Source organism: Merops nubicus, unplaced genomic scaffold (genome assembly GCF_000691845.1).
Source record: "Merops nubicus isolate BGI_N331 unplaced genomic scaffold, ASM69184v1 scaffold1085, whole genome shotgun sequence".
Classification (NCBI taxonomy): domain Eukaryota; kingdom Metazoa; phylum Chordata; class Aves; order Coraciiformes; family Meropidae; genus Merops; species Merops nubicus.
Window position 1 is genome coordinate 67268 of NW_008611410.1, and position 18463 is coordinate 85730.

The 18463-nt window shown below is 38.8% G+C and overlaps 1 protein-coding gene across 1 annotated transcript in view; it reads right to left on the reverse strand.

Annotated features, from left to right (window-relative positions):
* CEP112 (centrosomal protein 112kDa) overlaps positions 1-18463 on the reverse strand; it is a gene marked incomplete at its 3' end in the record, with an annotated part of 166492 nt that overhangs the window by 37053 nt on the left and 110976 nt on the right. Inside the window, exons 21-22 of the mRNA XM_008941196.1 lie at positions 7861-7923; positions 3902-4051 (exon numbers count right to left, since the gene is read on the reverse strand). Coding sequence (XP_008939444.1) covers positions 3902-4051; positions 7861-7923 — 213 coding nt within the window. The remainder of the gene's footprint in view (positions 1-3901; positions 4052-7860; positions 7924-18463) is intronic.

Consider the following 18463-nt stretch of genomic DNA (forward strand, 5'->3'; position numbering starts at 1 on the left):
CCCAGAATCTGTAGTACGAGCCAAACAACAAATGTGGTTCTTCTGGCAAAAAAGCATCATTTTCTCCCTTTTCTGTTGTGGGTTTGTCACTGCGTGCTCTCCATCATCCATTTCTTTCCAGAATCTACTTTTTGATGTGGAGTCCCCACTTGGCCATCATCTTCTACATTAAAATGCTCTGAACGTGTTTTGCAGTTCCAATCCCAGGAACTACTTGGCACTTTCAATCACAGAATCCAAAAGGATTTAATAAAAAAAAAACCAAAAAACACTAAGGCAGAGATTTCATAAATAACCTCAAGGTATCTCTACAATGCAATTAACTTTATGCTAGTGCCAAGTCCAGCCAGAAACCACTGCCAGAAGCAGTGGAAGAGTTAGGTAAATGCTCTGACCATTTGACTGTACTGAGCTCCGGGGTGTTGTGGCTAGATTGCTATCAGGATGCAAGAAAGCCAGTTGAAATTTACCCTTAATAAGTTTACACTACAGTTCAGTGACCAACGCAGCTCCTGCATAGACATTCTCAGTAGCTCAGCACCCAAACCCTTACTGGAGGGTGCCTTCTGAAATCCCAGTCTAAAGCATCACAAATGGGTTAACAGACAGGGCAACTTAAGCAGCTTTTCCAAGCATCTGCAGGGCATTAATATAATTGTACTCTGAACTAATCCTGCGGTCTAAACCAGTGGTTCCTGATCTTTGAAGTGTAAGCACATCACAGGAGAGGCATGGCACAGAGACCAGGTGAGCTTGGCTGGATTTGCCCCATGCCAGGCCAGCTGCAGTGTCCTTGTACTCTACTCCAAAGAATGCAAATCCTGGTAAGTTCAAAGCAAAGATATCTGAGAGGCACTGAAGGCTGAGCTGTGCTTTGGGGATCACCCTCTGTGCCAACACTGTCATAATCCCAACCAACCCAAACTCAAGAGCAGTGAAAAGGCAGTGACAGGAGTCACCAAGTTGTTCAACACCTCCTCAGACCATTGCTGCTTAGGTCTTTGCCATCAGACACTGCAATGTGATGGCATCCAAACTGGTTACCTTATAAGCCACAGGAAGAGATGTGATGAGCCAAAATTTTATCCTGATTTTATGACTCTGACGACACAGTTTGACTTGCCCTTAGGCCAGAAAACTCACAGTATAACACAAAATGCCAATTACTTCAAGTATTTGTCTCCAACTGACCCAAACTGAGGCCATCTGAGGCCAAGAAGGGCTGCTTAGATTGGGTTTTATGTCGTCAAAAGAATCAAAACATTCTTAAAAGTTTCATTTATTCCTTTCACTAATGTTTAAGGTACTATTTGAAAAAATAATCAATACAGTTGTGAAATAATAACCACCTAGAAAGCTTTAACTAGCAAAGAGAGACAGGAATTTGATTTAACATCAAAATCATGTATTAGGGCATCCACATCTGGATATCACTTTACCATCTCAATCCAAAAACTTTTCTGAGAGCCAGTTGGTTTCTGTAAAAATGTATTTCTCCCTTTGAAAGGAAATAATAATTGGAAGGTCTTAAAGGAAGTCACCCAATACCATATAAAGGAAATTGCAATCTGTTCCTCAAGGTTAGTTTAAATCAAAGTTATATTTAGCAAATGCCCGTTTTTTTAATGATAGTTTTTTAATAGCTTATACTATATTAAGTCTTCTCAAAAGCTCGTACTATATTAAGAACTGCTTTGTTTTTAGAGTGTTTCTTTAATCATCCCTCAAGGTCTTCAGCTTGCCCTAGGTCAGATGATGTTCCCCAACTTCCGGACATTTAGGAATCCATTTCCACCAAAACACTTTTTATTTTCTTCACCAGGCTAATAAAAAGCAAAGTATTTCTGCATATGGTTGTCTAGAAGTATGTGTGGTTCTTAAAAATACTGTGATCAAATATTAAAACCACCTCTTTCTCTTTCCAGAAGTATACACAGCAGTTTGGCTTCCTAAGAATTTTCTGTCTGGGTATCTGGCTTCCAGTTAATTTCCATTAAATCACTGGTTTCAAAGGAAGATTGTTTTAAAAGTACAGTATTAATGATGCCACACCAAGTTCAAGAACTCCAGACATAACAGCTCCTGCAATTTCTTCTCCAAGCTGACAAAATCTTACAAAACATATTTGCAGCACTAATGCTAAAAACCCTCCAGGACACTGCTCAGAAACCCTGGGCAGAATTCCCCTGTGGTTTTATGTATTTTATTGTATCATGAGTTAATATGATCAAAACTAAGTTTATAATAGCTGAACACAGATTTATGTGGAGAAGGATTTCATACAACCTATAATTATTAGTGTTCAAAACCTGTTGTTACCAACAGCTGAATTGTTTCCACTGAATCTACCTTAGTTTAAGTGAATCCATAAATTCAACAGTAGCATTTGCACCAATGCTAAGAAAAAGGCTGGTAAACAGTCTCAACCCTGCCTTTCTAATACAGAACTCAGGAAGGTATCATGCATCATAACTTGAATTATAGCATATTTCTGACTATATAGAAGACTATTCCATTGCCACAGGGTTTCTGTTTATCTAGATGGCTGCTGGAAAAGTGGAGAAGTACAATTAGTACATTTTCCTCAGTGGCAAAAATCCACCTGTATCCCAAAATAATGTGATTCAACTATGCTGTATTTGCAGAGCCTAGTAATAATAAAAACTGCCTCTGGCAATTCAGTTTGCATAATAGATCACAGCCAACATTTTTAAGGTTATACTTTTGACAGAAGAGACTACAGAATGATCAGAAAGTAAGTTCTGGTTCCTCAACAAACACACAAACAAAAGCTGACATTTTCCTTAAGAAAAAGAATAATCATTAACCAATTTATGAAAGAAAGGAAACAGAACACACTGCAGGTGATGAGATAATAATGCCAGCCTAAGTTCATTATGCAAATCATTCAAATATAGACATAAAGAGTAACTGTACCATAACTGAACATCAGGTGGTTCAAAGATAAAAAAACTCCCATGGTTTCTTTTCAGCAGAAAAAGTTAGAAGAACTGTAGGAGTTCGGTTTTTTTCACGAGTTTCTAGATTTAAGAGTGTAATTCTTTGGTACTAGTAAATGTCTTTATGAAGAGAAAAAAGGAATTTCCTTCCTCTACACAACTTTTAAGGAAATGTTTTGGTTGTCAAGCCTGGCACACCATGTAGTTTCAAAATTTTCCATTGCTACTACTCTGAAAAGAAAAATGTTTAAAAAATAATTCTGCTTGCTTCTGCAGGTGGGATTCTCTGCAGCTGCTTTGAATCAGGGTGTCAAAACAGCAAGGAAAAAAGTCCAAACATTCAGAACCTGTAGTCTTTTTCTTCAGAAAAAAAATCTTCCTGAATTTTTCAAATTCAGAACCTTTGAAAGAGGCCAGAGGATGCAACTCTGATGCAGAGGATGTAGAAATGAAAAATTACAAATAACAAATATTTAATTCCATTTGTATTTAGCAGAGACTTGGCTCCCAGTGGAACTTAAGGACATACTTAAAAAAGTTGAGATTGCTTTGTGAAGACCAAGGTAAAGCCTGTACCTTAATGCTGCCTCTCCAGTGGTACAACTCAGGCCTCCTATTTTTCATCTGATTTTTCAAGTACCAAAAGCCCTGTATGAAAGTGCTGAAAACAGTGAAATATCTGACTCAACACTAAACAAAAAGCAGCAGGAAAATTTCAAGTATTTGACTGAAGTGGATGGATTAGACTCGCCAAACCCAAACATTTCATGCAGCTAGAGGAAAGAACCTGAGTCATCAGCTACATCAAAGTCAAGGTCCAGTGAGTGGAATTAGTGAGCGCTGTGTGAACAGGAACGATACCTGCATTCATCTGCCCACTGCAGAACTTCTAATTACACCCAAACAGCCAGTAGCATCAGTGACTAAAATCCCCAGATTACCTTGATTGCTCTGTCATTATCTGTAATCAGCTGCTGCTTCATATCTTCAAACTTCTGTAGAACTTCCTGGAGGCGCTGCTCTGCAGCGAGCTGCTGCCGGCTGCTCTCCTCCGTCAGAGAGGAAATGGTTGTCTCAAGTTCAGCTATGATCTAAACAGAAAACAGCATGCTAAATCTCTCTTCAGTAAAAAGCATGTATTTTGCATGTTTTTATGCTCGGTACAAGCATGGCATTGGCAAACTCTGCTGTGCAAGCTAACTATTTCAAATTAACATATTACACCCTAGCAAGCGTGAAACTCCACGCAGAGAAAAAGGAATCTAGTAAGGCTGTGAATGACAAAAACTGCTGAACACAAAATATTTGGAAGGGTTTTCCACTATGACATTCCAAAATATTTACTCATGAGAACAAAGCACATCTGTGATCTCCAAAATTGAGCACGTTTCCAGCCTTCCACTGCACTGAAACCAGTGCTGCAAATTTACATAGTGATGGTTAGGTTCATTTTCTAGAGCGCTTTATAGCTTGATACTGCAGAGAAGAAAAACACCCAAATTTACATACTGAACTGAAATTTAATCTTGATAGCAAAATTTCTGAGGTGCTGAAAGAATCATGTTCTGCTGAGCAATACACTGGGGACCTGATTCAGCATCCAGGACCCTTAAACTAGACCTTATGCATGATGCAGTCACAATTTGTTGAAATGTACTTGTTTCACCTTTTTTATCCCTGTGGAAAGTCATAACTAACCATGATCCGTCCAGCAGATTTACAGAACTTTATGCTGACATACAAGTCATCACCCAGCAAAGCACTTAAACATATGGGGGAGTCACTGACTTTAATGTATATATTCAAGTTGAAGGTTAAGCTGCTGTAGCAGTGTAATATAGTCCAGTTCTAAAAGCACTTCAGGACACAGGCAGTTCAGGGAGGGGCTACCTGAGTGCTCAGACATGGGTGTTTGCAAGGCCTCCTCATTGGTAGAGGAACATTTAATGACACTAAAGCCACATTTTTTTAGGAAAAAAATTTTCTTTGAAACTACTCCTAGGACAGGACCAGAATAATAAGATGTGCTCTAAATTAAAGCACTAGAATTACTGGGGAAGGGGAAAAGAACTGATTAAAACTCTACTGTGAAATTTTTTTCTGTTTTACTACCTGAAAACCCTGAAGGGTAACACAGAGTATGAGTAAATCCTACATAGATATTTCTGCATTTCTTTTCTAAAACCAAATACATATTAAAAAAGACTATGTATCTATCAAAAGAAAGGTTCTCCACTCTCAATGAGATCCATGGGCCAAGGTTTAGAGATCATCTGGCTAGGTGTAACTGTTTAGGAAGAATTCAGCAGTATCACTGGTTTTGCAACTTAGGTCATCATTTACATGACACAAATTGCACAAATTTGGCTTTGCTAGGTGTGTGACATGCAGTAAGAAAGCAGGAGAAAATGATGGATCATATAAATTATTAAAATAACTTTGCCATGCAAACCTAAAGCACTTTGTGTATGTTCCATTTTGTCACTTTCAAAAAAGAAAACAAAATAACAAGCCCTTTCACAAAAGTGAAATTTAAAGCTTTTACTGGGTTAAGATCCTGGAGTTCTGAAGTGCAGAGTTCTGAAATGCACACAAGGAAGTTTCAGCATGAACTGATGGAGTGAGATCTGCTTTGTGCAGTTCTTTTCAGAGAAAAAAAAAAAAATCTGTTTACTTTGTATAAACTTCAGAGCAAATTTCTTGAAATATCTTCTCTGTGTGGGTGTTAAAAGTGAATGTTCCAAGAGGCCACAGAGAGTAAGATTAGACAGATGTTGTCAGCAACGTGACCACAAGAAAAGTTGCAACTGACCTACCATTAATACTGAGCTACAAAAAAAACCCCAAACCTATGTTCAAGTAACTTCAGGGATTTGATTCAAACCCACAAAAGTAAAGAAATTCAGACATCAGGCTGAAACTCCTTTATTGTGCCAAACAGCCCTGCCATATGGTGTAGGGGTTGTGTCTGCAGGGGAATGCCAGCGCTTGTTCCTGGGTCCATCTCTCCCCAGTAGGGAGAACAGTGTAGGAGCTACAGCAATGCTTTGCTGAACACTAAAAGAAATCTCAAATTGGAAACGTTTCTACAGGCCAATATGTTTCAGTCTGACAGAATTTCTTATGGGATTTAGGTTAAACAGTTATTACCTTGCACTACGCTATGGAGGTGCTCCCACCGTAACAACTACAGCAATTCCCCTCACCCCTTCTTCAAAAATTCACAAATGCTTAAATTAGTCCATCAGGTTTTAACGAAAGGACCAAGATCCATTTTTGTTCTGACACTAAACTGTCTGGCACAGGGAGGCTGACTTTTGATTACACTCTCCAGGTATGACAATAGCATAAAAATGACAATGACAAAAGGTAAAACAGAGGCAGCAATGAAAGGGAGATCTTCCTTCAGGCTGCCACACATCAGATGTTATTTTTTTGAGGTTTAGCAATTTTCTGCTATTCAGGTTCAGACAGCAAGATAAAAATAATAGTTTGTTTTTTTTTTTTTGTTGCTGCTTCTTTCTTTCTTTAATAGATAAGGCTCTCAACAAATTACTCTAAAAGGCATTTAGGAAAGCATTCTCTCTGATTTATCATAGAATTGTGGAATTGGTGAGGGTGAGAGGGACCTGCTCAAAGCAGAGTCACCCAGAGCTGGTGGCTCAGGAGTCATGTCCAGTTGGGTTTTGAGTATCTCCAAGGATGGAGACCCCACAACCTCTCTGTGTGCAAATAAACGTGCAGAAAATACACAGTAGGTTTTAAAAATACAGTATAAAAATATATTTAACAATGATTCTGGAAAAAATTTTAAAAATGTGCTGTGAAAAATGTGGTAGTCCAATGAAATTTCACTGAAATAAGTAAGGCCAAAGTTTTGGACAATTTTTTCAATGATACTCAAAGGCAGCTGAAAAGCTGAAATCAGGAGCTTTAAATATTTTAAAGTGCTTGTAATAAAGTTTGCAATTTCTTGTCATTGTCTCGCTGATCATCTCTGCCTAGTTTGGAGGCTTCTAAATCATTCTTTGCAGCGTTTTGATTGATCTTAAAATAATATTAGACTTTCATTGCTATTGGTGAAAACATTTTGCAAGTAAAAGGCTGTCATTCTGCTCTGGTTGGGAGGAATGAGAAGAATGACACCTCCACATAAATCCTCGTGGCAATTTTCTTATTATTAAAAGCTTAACTTCTGGTTGCATCTCCATCATTTTTCACACTTCAGTACTACCTGTCAATCAAACTGAAAGCTGAAATATTAAAAAACCCATCCTGTCTTATCATTTTAAAGTATATATGTAAATTCAACACATTTTCATCTGCCGACTACTCTGAAGAACAATAACTCAAGTCAAAACCACTTTGCTTTTAGGACATTGGCATTCCTTCAAGTGTTATTTTGGACAGAAAGGCTGGACTGGCTGGGAGCAACAATAAACACCATGATGGCCCAGTTGGGCCTGTGGCCTGCCATGAGCTGTGTGGGCAACCACCACCTCAACACACAAAATGCAAGCTCTGGCTGTTGAAAAGTAAAATCACTGAACAGAATTAGTCCCGTTCTACCCCAAACCAGGACAACGAGATGTGCTGGTTGATGGGACACCTCATGGTGACTGAGGGCTCAGTCTTCCCGGGTCCTCAGGAGGTGGAAAAAGTAGATGAAAAGGGTGAAGTTTAGAATTTAAAAAAAACCACTCATTTTTTCAAGTCAGCTTAACGCTCGGTGTTTTTTGAAAGGTTAAAATCTGCAAGAAAGACACAGGATGTTTGATTTGGAAAACTGTTACGGCTTCTCTTGATCCTCAAGACCTGCACTTCAGAGGAGAAGTAATTACACCTTTCATCAAATTCCCAAACGAAACGGATTCACGTGAGGTTCCTCCTCGCCACCTACCTGCGAGGATTTCGCCAGCTTCTGGCCGTACTCCTTCTCAGTCTGCTTCAGCCGGCTGCTTGCCTGAGACACACACAAAGGGCAGCCCGATTAGCTGGGATGAAGGACGTGTACAGACACTTTGCCACCGACCCCTCCGCTTGGCACCTCGTCCACATGCCTATCGCCGAGCGGCCGGGCCCCGCGCCAGCTCCAACGCCCTTTTGTGGCAGCCAAAAAACCGCCAGGCCTCGCCTTTGATCTCGGGCCAACGATTCATCGCTCGAAAGAAGGGAGAAATTGTACCTCTGCTGCCAATTATTAGGAAAACATAAAGACTTCTGCTGATTAAAAAAAAATAAAAAAAAAGAAAAGAGAGTGTGAGTGTGGAAGGAGGCAACGCACACACAAGTTTATCAGGGTGACTTTGTTTCTAAACAGAGGGAAAAGGGCCAGGAGAAAGTCCCAGGCAGGGGCTGCCGGGGTACAACATGACATGGAGACCACGACTTCGTGTCTCAGCTTGGTGTCTGCAACTGCCTTTTGTCCCATTGAACGTCCCTTCCTATTCAGAGGTGGTGATTACATTGAAAATCGACCCAACACGCAGCTGAACTAAGCAGGAGCTCTGGGGCATGCAGCTCTTTCCTTCTCTGAGCTTTTTTTTTTTTTCTTTTTTTTAAACTCAAAGATAAACAATAAACCAAACTGAAAAGGCTGCTTTGTCATATTGAAATCCATAAGCAAATATTTCCAAAATTCATGGGGAAAATAGCTCTTAAGGTTTTTTTCTTAAAATAACTTGATTTCAGAAATAATTTGATAATAATTAATAAATTCCATTTAATTTCAGGACTCAATTCTGGTTAATATTTTTCTTGCAAAGTGCCACAGAATTATATTGATAGACCAGCCCCAAAACACTGTCCTCAGATGAACTGCTAAATATTTCTACAATTCTCGGGAAAAATAGCTCTTAAGGTTTTTTTTCTTAAAATAATTTGATTTCAGAAATAATTCAATAATAATTAATAAATTCAATTTAATTTCAGGACTCAATTCTGGTTAATATTTTTCTTGCAAAGTGCCACAGAATTATATTGATAGACCAGCCCCAAAACACTGTCCTCAGATGAACTGCTAAGCGCTCTCATGTTCTTGGCTCTAAAATCGGAGGACAGGTGTCTAAGAAAAATATTTTCTTAGGGGGACAGAATATCACAAAGCTGAGTTCTGAAGCAAATTTAAGCTGATTAAGTTTTCAAAATCAATCTGACCTCGTGTTCAAATCTTTGATCTGTCGTCCCTAGTTTTACGGCACAGCATCCAGCCCCAGACACATGCTCCTTCAGCTGCCCGTGGGCCAGCGCCTGTTTTGGGGGACCACAGAAGCCACAGGGCCCCCCCAGTGCCTCTGAACCCTGCTTGGATCCAGCTGCAGGACTGACACTCCATTTCTGCAAACACCAGGGATTTCAGTTGAGCAAATAAGTTTTATTGATTTTACTGGACTATAAATTCAGGAGCTTAAAGCTGCAGAGAGTGTTTGCAAATCACCACCCAGGATAGGGCTTGAATCATCCTCCACAATCCAGGCAGTTATGCATGGGGCAGCTTAATGGAAGTATATCCCAGCCAGCTAAAAATAATCTTAATGTTTACATGATACTGCTATTTAAGATCTTGAATCCCTTCAAATTCCAAGATTATGAAACACATGGAGGTCTATATTTCATATGTTTGTTGGTATGGAGAAATCTACCAAAAAAAAAAAAGTTAATCAAAACCAATTATCAAATTTGCACTTCATTTCTGAGGACACATTTTAGCTGTTTTGTGTTATAAATAATGGCACTACATATTGGTTTAAAACAGTATATACAAGAACTCTGGAGCATCAGACAATTTAAATTCCACTTCTTCTATGTTTACCATTTAAGTGTGCCACAAACTCTAAGGGCATATTGTGGGGCTGCATAAATAAAAAGAGCAGGGAGACAGAAGCAGTGAGACCAGACAGCTCTGTGTGTGCCACATTCCTCTTTGTAGTCAGGCTGACCCATGTTAACACCCTTTCCACAGTACAGTCATCTAGCTTCAGATTACATTTTACCACTACAGCATATCCTAGTGACTGAAACTGGCAGTTTAGGGAGAAAAAAGAGTAAAAAGTAAATTACAGTACTAGTATAAATTGCTGTTACTCAGAAAGGGAGAGATACCAGTCAGCAAGGCACTGCAAAGAAGATCACATTACAGCTGCTCTCACTCAACTTGCCTGGGGTAAAAGTCTTCATCTTTCACAGAAGCAGCTTTATAACCTCCTGAACCCATAGAAGAAATCCCAATAAATAATAAAAAACCACTCATAACTTCCATAAACAAATTAAAACTTGTTTGTTCACACTGAGTAGAATCAGGATGACCCCTGATAGACATGACAGAGGTGATCCAAAAGAAAGATATGCTTAATTTTAGTGGTTTATTCCCAACTGAAGGCAAAGAAAGTATATAATATCAGTTTATTTAAAGGCAATTACAACATTGTATAATGGCTTAAACAAATTCCAATTAGCAAAAATTGGTAAGCTGTCTCCCAGTCATCAACAAACCACAACTTCTCGCATTTACTTGCTGTCCCAACCGTCCTGATTTTTTTCAGGAGTCCTGAGTTACCAAATGTTCCACTAGAGATGGCAAAAATACATTTAGACTGGCTCTACCTGTCCAAAACTGTCTATTTGGACCCTGTGGCACTAAGAACTATGGACACCTGCTGACTTCAGCTTTTCCCTCTAGACCTGTAACATCATGCTGGTCTTGCATCATCACAAACTGCACAGGTACCACCAGCAGAGCTCTGCAGAAGGCAGTTTCTGTAGGTTAGTGGAAAGATCTAATTCATGGTGATGCACAGGAACACTCTTTTCCACTGTTGTTGTTTGCTGCAGAAATACAAAAGTTTTCCCATTTTAAAACCTGTGACTAGGCTCATTTAATGATATCTCTTGACTCCAGGCTGTTGATCTGCAGTCCAGGGAAGCACAAACCTGCTCCCTGGGGCACACACACAGCATGCCACACACCAAAAAGCACCTTCTTCCTTGGGTTTGTTTTTAAGCAGTGGCTTACAGCAAAGTAAATACACATAGCTGTGTACAGTGAACATCACAGAGGATTTATATTCCATCTGTCTTGACAAAGGAGGGGGTTAGAAATGGCATGGTGCACACCAGCAGCACTCTCCTGGGCTCCTTTTGTAACACGCTGCTCAGCTCATGCCTTGCATGAAGCTTAAGCTGCTTCTGTATTATTTTAAGGGCATTCCCTCACTTGCACGTTACGTGTTATTTCAGAAACATAATGAATAAGAATCCAACTGGCAGGTGAACATTTGGAGGGTCAGCCAGTATTCATTAAAGTCTAACTCTTTTTATAGCAATGGGCAGCACTGCAAATACAGTTAATGGTCTTCAACTCGTTTTCCGTGTGAGAGAGGTAGCTGTTGAAACTCACTCTTGGCAAAAACTTGTCAGAAATATCAATTGTAATCTCCATTTTTACAATAAAAAGGTTTAAATTGGATAAGCCATAGAAGAATTCCACCGATTCAAAAATTAACTACTGTTTAGTTTCGCACAGTTAATACATATTTTAGCTAAAATTATCTGATTATGACAATTTTACATGCAGTTATTTTATATTACAGAGTGAGGACTTTTGCATTAAAAAGATTATGTCCTTGTTACAGTTAATTGGTTTTAAAAGCCAACTATAATTCTGTAACAAGCCTTAAAGCATCATATTGTGGTTGCTGAGCAAAACTGCACCGACTTGAACAAAACACTGCCTGTAAAAATTAAACCTGGTATTAGCACTGCAGATGCAGTATCTCAATTAATAGGTGCTGTTCCAACACATCCATTTTTTACCTTCCCTGAAACAGAACAGAATAAAAGAACAGATGATCCACAGTGAGACCACACTGCAAAAGCACACCATGTCCTACCCTAAGTACCAAGTTTTCAGATGTTATTTTTACAGTATAAGATGTATTAGAGGGGACTTTTAGTTCTACTCAATAGTACACATGCCCTAAGCAGCCCCAGGGCTGCCCACCAGTATGACCATCTCCAATGTGGACAGTAGCTCCAGCTGCACCATGGGGTTGGCAGGCACATGGACAACTTCACCCTCCATCAACGTCCATGAAAGCGCTCAGGACATCTTGAATGTTCATGGAAAATGCAGCTGTTGGAAATTTTTTGGAACGGGGTGAACCCGTGCATATCTTCCAGCTTTGGAATGGGGGTTGTTGGATGGAAAGTTTCAGTTTGGATGGAAAGTTTAAATTATTTCAATTATGCTGTAAAATTCATAGGAAAACTGACTCTTGCAACCCAAATGTAGATAGATCTCTAAGACCTAGAGGTGCAGAGTGAAATCCTGTTCTATTTTTACAGTTTTGTGACTTACTCAGTAGTGTTTCAATTTTATTTCAGTCTCCCCAACACAGGAACATATAACAAAACCCCCACCAAACACACTTTTCAGAAACCAGAGGGTTATCCATACACACCCATATTCATTAAAAGGAAAGTAGACTTAAGAAATCTGGTTAGTTTGCTAGTTAGGAAGTAACAATTTTTCAAAATACCTGCACCTAACTAAATGATGACCAGACATAAGCTGATCCTCCATAATTACTTAGACAAAAGTGTAAGCAAAGTCAAGAAAAAAAAAAAAAAGAGGGGGGAAAAAAAATAAAAGAAAAAAAATATCGAAGGGTGGGGGAAGGAGAAGAAAGAAAACTTGCTCCAGGGAAGAAGCAACTGTTCTCTGATGTGCAGCAAAGAATTTAACATCAAAGTACTAATGTAAATGGGGCCCATTTACCTTAAAAAACAACACACCACTCGCATTCTGGAATATTTCTGTTTAAGTTTGACAGCATTATGCTTTGTACCAAAATTCAAGATTGTGTAATTTGACAGATGTCAAAAGAAAATGACCTTCAGGATAGCTAACTGTAGCAATTTTTGTTATTAAGTATGTTAAAACACTCTGTACAGTATCTGTTCAAACTTCAGAGATTAGCAGATCACCTTTTAAGTTCATCTGATTGTACATAAAAATTCCATTTCAACCTCAAAGCCTGAAACATGGATTTTTCTTATGTGCCTGTAACACTGACAGTGGGTGACTTCCTACATCAATACTCTTGTTCTTCCTCCTGCACTCTCCACCAGTCAGAATCCAACTGGAAAGCTGAATCTCCATGCAATAGTGAAAATAGCACACCAGTCCAAATGTGTAATTTGAGCCACTCAAAAGGCCATTAAAAATAGTTCGATATCCAAAATGATGTTAAGACAATAATTAGCCAAGTACCAAATGACTTCAAGGGTTTTGAAAATGAATGATAGAAATCCCAACTGGGCACACCCACAAATCCTGTTAATATTCCACTTCTGTAGCTCTACGATTTTTTTTTTTTTGTTAAACATATATCTTTAGGAGAAAAAAAAAAAAAAAAAGAACCTCATTCATGTGCTGAGTACATTTCAGTGGGAAAAAATCCAAGAATGAATAGAAATGAATTTGACACTACCTGTATGGAGAATTGCCTTTCTGCAGTATGCTCCAATTCTGTGCTTAATGGGGGCCTACTGAAAAACTGCTTGTGCCATTTGTGCCTTAGGAAAACTCCAATTTCCAGTCTTTTCATGGAATCATAGCATGGTCTGGGCTGGAAGGGACCTTGAAGATCATCACGTTCCAACCGCCCTGCCATGCACAGGGACACCTCCCACTAGACAGATTTCTAATAGTCATTTAATTTTCATTTAAACCAAGAGTGTATTTCTAATCATTCTGAAATTGTTTAAAGAAATGAAATACAGACATTTAACCCTTCCAAAAACTCCAGCTGCATGAGGTCTTATGCCAAAATTGTACCATTCTTACACCAGCATGCAATTACTGGCTTCATCTAAATGGATTTACTGAGCATCTAAATACTTCCCAGCATCACTAACACTGATTTCTCTTCCATATTGCAGAGAGCCAGGCACCTTATTTAAAACCATATGCACGATTTTGCCTAAAATAGAAGCCTTGCATAAATATATGGTTTTAAAACCAGATTGGTAGTCTAGGTTTGTCACATGAAAATGTTTGATAACTTAACTATAGTTTACACAAGACAGTCCTGATGGGTCAGGCATCCAAAGAACAGGCAGCGAATTATTGTCTAATCAGAAGGTGAACTGTAACATTTTGCCAGAGAAGTTCAGTGGCAGGTGGCTTTCACATTATGGCAAGATTCCTTTTCTGCTCAACACTCAGCTGAGTAAACCTAGTGAAGATGTTGAGGCTGCAACACTCTCCACATCATGACTGAAGCCTCGTTTTCCCACAGCCACGTGCCAAAATATGCTCCAGAACAAATTCATTCCTGCAGTACAATTGTTAATGTTTCCTGGTTTGCTTCTGTTCTGTCCAACTAAATTAAGATGGTTATTTAAAGTGGGTTTAAGACATCGTATCAAAAGTGGTGGCGTTTTCCTTTGCAGAGCTTTAACAAATAAAACAGGCACCAGGAATTATTTGAGCTTTTACAAGCTGCCTTCATTCACCAGAAATACTGGGCACCTCACTTGCTCATGTGCATTCTCTCTCTCCCACTCTTAACACAAAGAAGTTTACAGAGTAGTTTGTATCACTCAGGTCCAGATGTTTTTGGTACCCAAACAGCTGACGCCCAGTAAAATCACAAAGGGATAGGCTGCAAGAACATCTTTGAAGATGCAAGGCAAAGCTGAAGTTTCCTCCACAAATAAAAGACAATGGCCCCGAGATGTGACACTGATCCACAATTTGAGTCAGTTAAAGATTGCTTCACAGGAGCTTTATAATACACAATTCTTTCAGAGAGAGCCATGCGCTTTATCATTATATATCAGCAAAGTTTACATGCTTTGATTTTTGCCAAGGAGAGACTCTAAGGCTCCTGAAAGGACTATAAAGGGATAAGAATGAGATTTTTATTTTTTAGATTCGCCATTACTGTTTTAAGTTGAGTTTTGTGGCAACAAGAAGCAAGAGTTAGAAAGATAATGACTAGAGAAAAATCCTACATATGTATCAGTTTGAGACAGAACCTTTTTTATTAAAAAGAAGGAAAACTGGAAACAAAAGGAAAGAGTTGGTGTTGCTAAGCTAACTTGGTATTTAGTAAGTTACATCATTAGACAAGAGCACAACAAAAGCTAAGCTTCTACAGTTGGAAAGACAAACACTGAAACCAGGACAAAATCCCTTAACAAATCTATGATCTGAAGCAATTGGTGTTCCTTAGCAAGATTATGCTGGATTACTTTTTGCAGTTTTAAATACAACAAAGCTTCCCCAAAAGAACGACAGCTTCAGGGAGCCAGAAAGCATTACTGCACTGATGACTAACTATGTGCAAGTCCAGCAAAGTCCCAATTAAAAAGAGAATGGAATATATTGCTCAATCATGAAAGCAATTAGAAACATAAATAAGACATTGCGAGACTCTTAACATTCCTAATGTTTAATTATTTATCTGTTCTCCATCCTGCAGCTGTAGGTCAGGATTAACTCCTCGGAACTAAATACAGGAGAACTCTTTTGGGATTTGTACCTTATTCATTTTCAAGCAAACACTCAAATTCATTTCAAATTCACACAAGAACTGCAACAGTTTCACCTAAATCAGATTTTCTACAAGTTAAACACCCCTCCTACACTCAGATGTGATTGTGAAACTACTTTGATCTCTGTTCCCAAATTTATTGCTGTGTGTAATCCATGACAAAATATAATGTGATTTACTGTATCTCTATATGACAGCCCAGCAGCTGACAGAACTTAATAATTTAGCATAAGAAAAAAAACCTTCTGGCACCAAAATATACAAATCATAATTGAGGCACTTTAGTATCACATTACAATGAAGCATATGCAGACTGATCACAAGAACTTCAAAACAATTAGAATTCTTTCTCACTCATTTAATGAAGGTGGGTTTTACTCTGTGACATGTTCTGCAGCTATAAGCAAGTCGTTTTGGAACACTTTTCTTTCTTCACATTAAAGACTCAGAAGGACTAATAACACTGTTTTAGCCCTGCTGTATTTCCCAAACATTCCTTCCCCTCCAAGAAAAAGAAAAAATAAGTCACCTGCAGCTTTTTTCTATTAAAGACACAAATAAAGAGCAATTAAGTGTAAACAATATCTTCAAATTGTGCCAGAATTAAAAAACACAATAAAGATGTTTTATACTCATTTTGTCTTGATAATTTGAGCATTTTTTCCTAAATAAAGGTATAACAAAGAATTCAGATATCCAAATACTGACCTAAACAGGGCTGTGATGGGCAAAGGGGCAGCTTTTGCTTCAGCTTGTGCTGGCTCTTGGGTTTGGAGGACTTGAGAAATTCTTTGTGTAAGGGATGCATTATCCCAGGAACTTTACAGAAAAGAAGGAATGTAGAGCTCCTGGCATGGGGTGCAGGAGAAATTTCCACTTAGTGCTGACTAATTCCAGGTAACAAACAGCAGTTACTGTTGTTTGCACAAAGAAAACCATGAATGAGCCCCAAAACCATGAAACCAGCAGTGATGGCTGCAGGTACTGGGATCCAGTCATGGGGTATCTGTTGTAGGATCTGTCCTCTCCCCGTTGGCTGCACCCAGACCAGATGGAATTCATTCAGTAATTCTGAAAGAACCTAAGAATGAATTGGCTAGTTGTTAAAAAAAAACCAAACCCAGTAATCTCACAATGTCACATTACAATCAGCTCCTGTTCTGGAAAACAGCCAATGTTTTTATTCCTGTTATAATGTACCCTGGGATGTAAAGATAAGTGGAATTGGTAAATTAGAGAAAAATGTACCTACATGCAGTCAGCCTTCTCCAGTACACAATGTCATGGAAAAAAAGAGGAGAATGAGGTAATGACTCAACTGGGCTTTAAAAAATATTTAATGAAGTTAAAATAATAAGCAATTGTGTATCGCAAGATAAAGTTGGTGTGTTACAGTTTGTTTGGATGGCAAAGAAAGGCTCAGCAAACTATTGAAAAAATAATTAGAACAGTTATTCTGCCACTGGAGAAGCCTCCTGCCCTTTGTAACCTGGGAAGTCAAGACTGAAACCTCAGCTATACTAAAACCATCAGGTACGGGCTCTAGAGCCTGGCCCATGGGCCACTGTCCCCTCCAGATGCTGCCTGCAGAGACTGCTTAAACCCTGCCCCTTGCTCAGGGAAGTTGGGAGTTAAATCCCTGCTTATTCCCATGAGTGACTTGTCATGAACATGCTGCTCATAAAATGGTTTAATCCCTTTTGAATCTGCTGATAATATCTGCCTTCACAACCTCTCTGGAGATCAACTCAAGCAGCTCTCTATCGGTTGATTGGAGAAGTACCTTCTGTCACCAGTTTTAAATCAATCTCTTACTAGTTTCCAGCAACTCCGCCCAAGTTCTTGGGGAGTAAATAACAATTCAGCATTCACCTTATCCACCATCTTCATGGTTTTGCAAGTCTTGATCTTATGAATATACACCAAGCTACAGCCTGAAAATACTGAGAAAAAGAGTGTGCCCTGGTGCAGCAGAACTAGAAGTGGTGTTTGGACATGGACTTGGGGAAAAAAAAAACCATAGGAGATAGAGAAGGAAAAAACCCACATGTGAATAGTTCTTAGGCACCTTAGATTAATACCTGCTGGTTAAAATAATCAAAACCCCCAAAACCCAACCAAACTTCTCAAACAACTAACTATAATTCATATGATAGGGAGGGAATATAGTGTGCTGAAAGACAGGCCATATGATAGAGCTCTAATTTTAATTAAATCAGTCCTTGCCCTGTTGAAAGCTTTCGTTTTAATTCTGTATTTTGTCATAATTTATCATTTAGCTCAATTATGCTTCCTCTTGTCTGGTTCTCATTTCTTAACAGCATTGCATCAGCCATTTTAATGTTTAACCCTATAGTGCTATTTGTGACTGCAGAGAATGTGGTGCTTGGTCTCCTCTTCAAACATTAACAAAGATGGTAACAAGTAATCCTAATGTTCATGGGTGTGTCTTTTTTCCCACAGTGACAGTTATGCCAACTGTTCTGGGTTATCTCTGGAACCAGATTTGTAAGTACAATCAATGGGCAGAATCATACCTGTTGCCTTCTACTTTGTTTTTCTGAGCTATTTCATTTTTTTAATTTTTTTGTTTGTTTGTTTTCTGAAGGAGGCAGAAGCAAGAGTAACTCTCTGTGAATAACTGAGACTATTGCTTTGAAATATCTCCAGTAGGGAGAAAACTAAATTCTGTTTAGTCTCACTTGAGTGAAATATCCCTGAGATTATTCTACCATATTTTTCTTCATGTTTGGCTCTGTTGATTGAAGACTCTTCCAAATGGCTCCCCTAAGGGATGATGCAATTCCTGTGACCATGTTCCTGGTCCACTATCATCTTTCTTTTTCTTCAGATGAATAAGAAGGAGCAGTGCAAAAGGGGACATAGGAAACTGGCTTTCTCCTCTGATCTGTGAGCAACATTTTATTGCAAGATTTGCTGTAA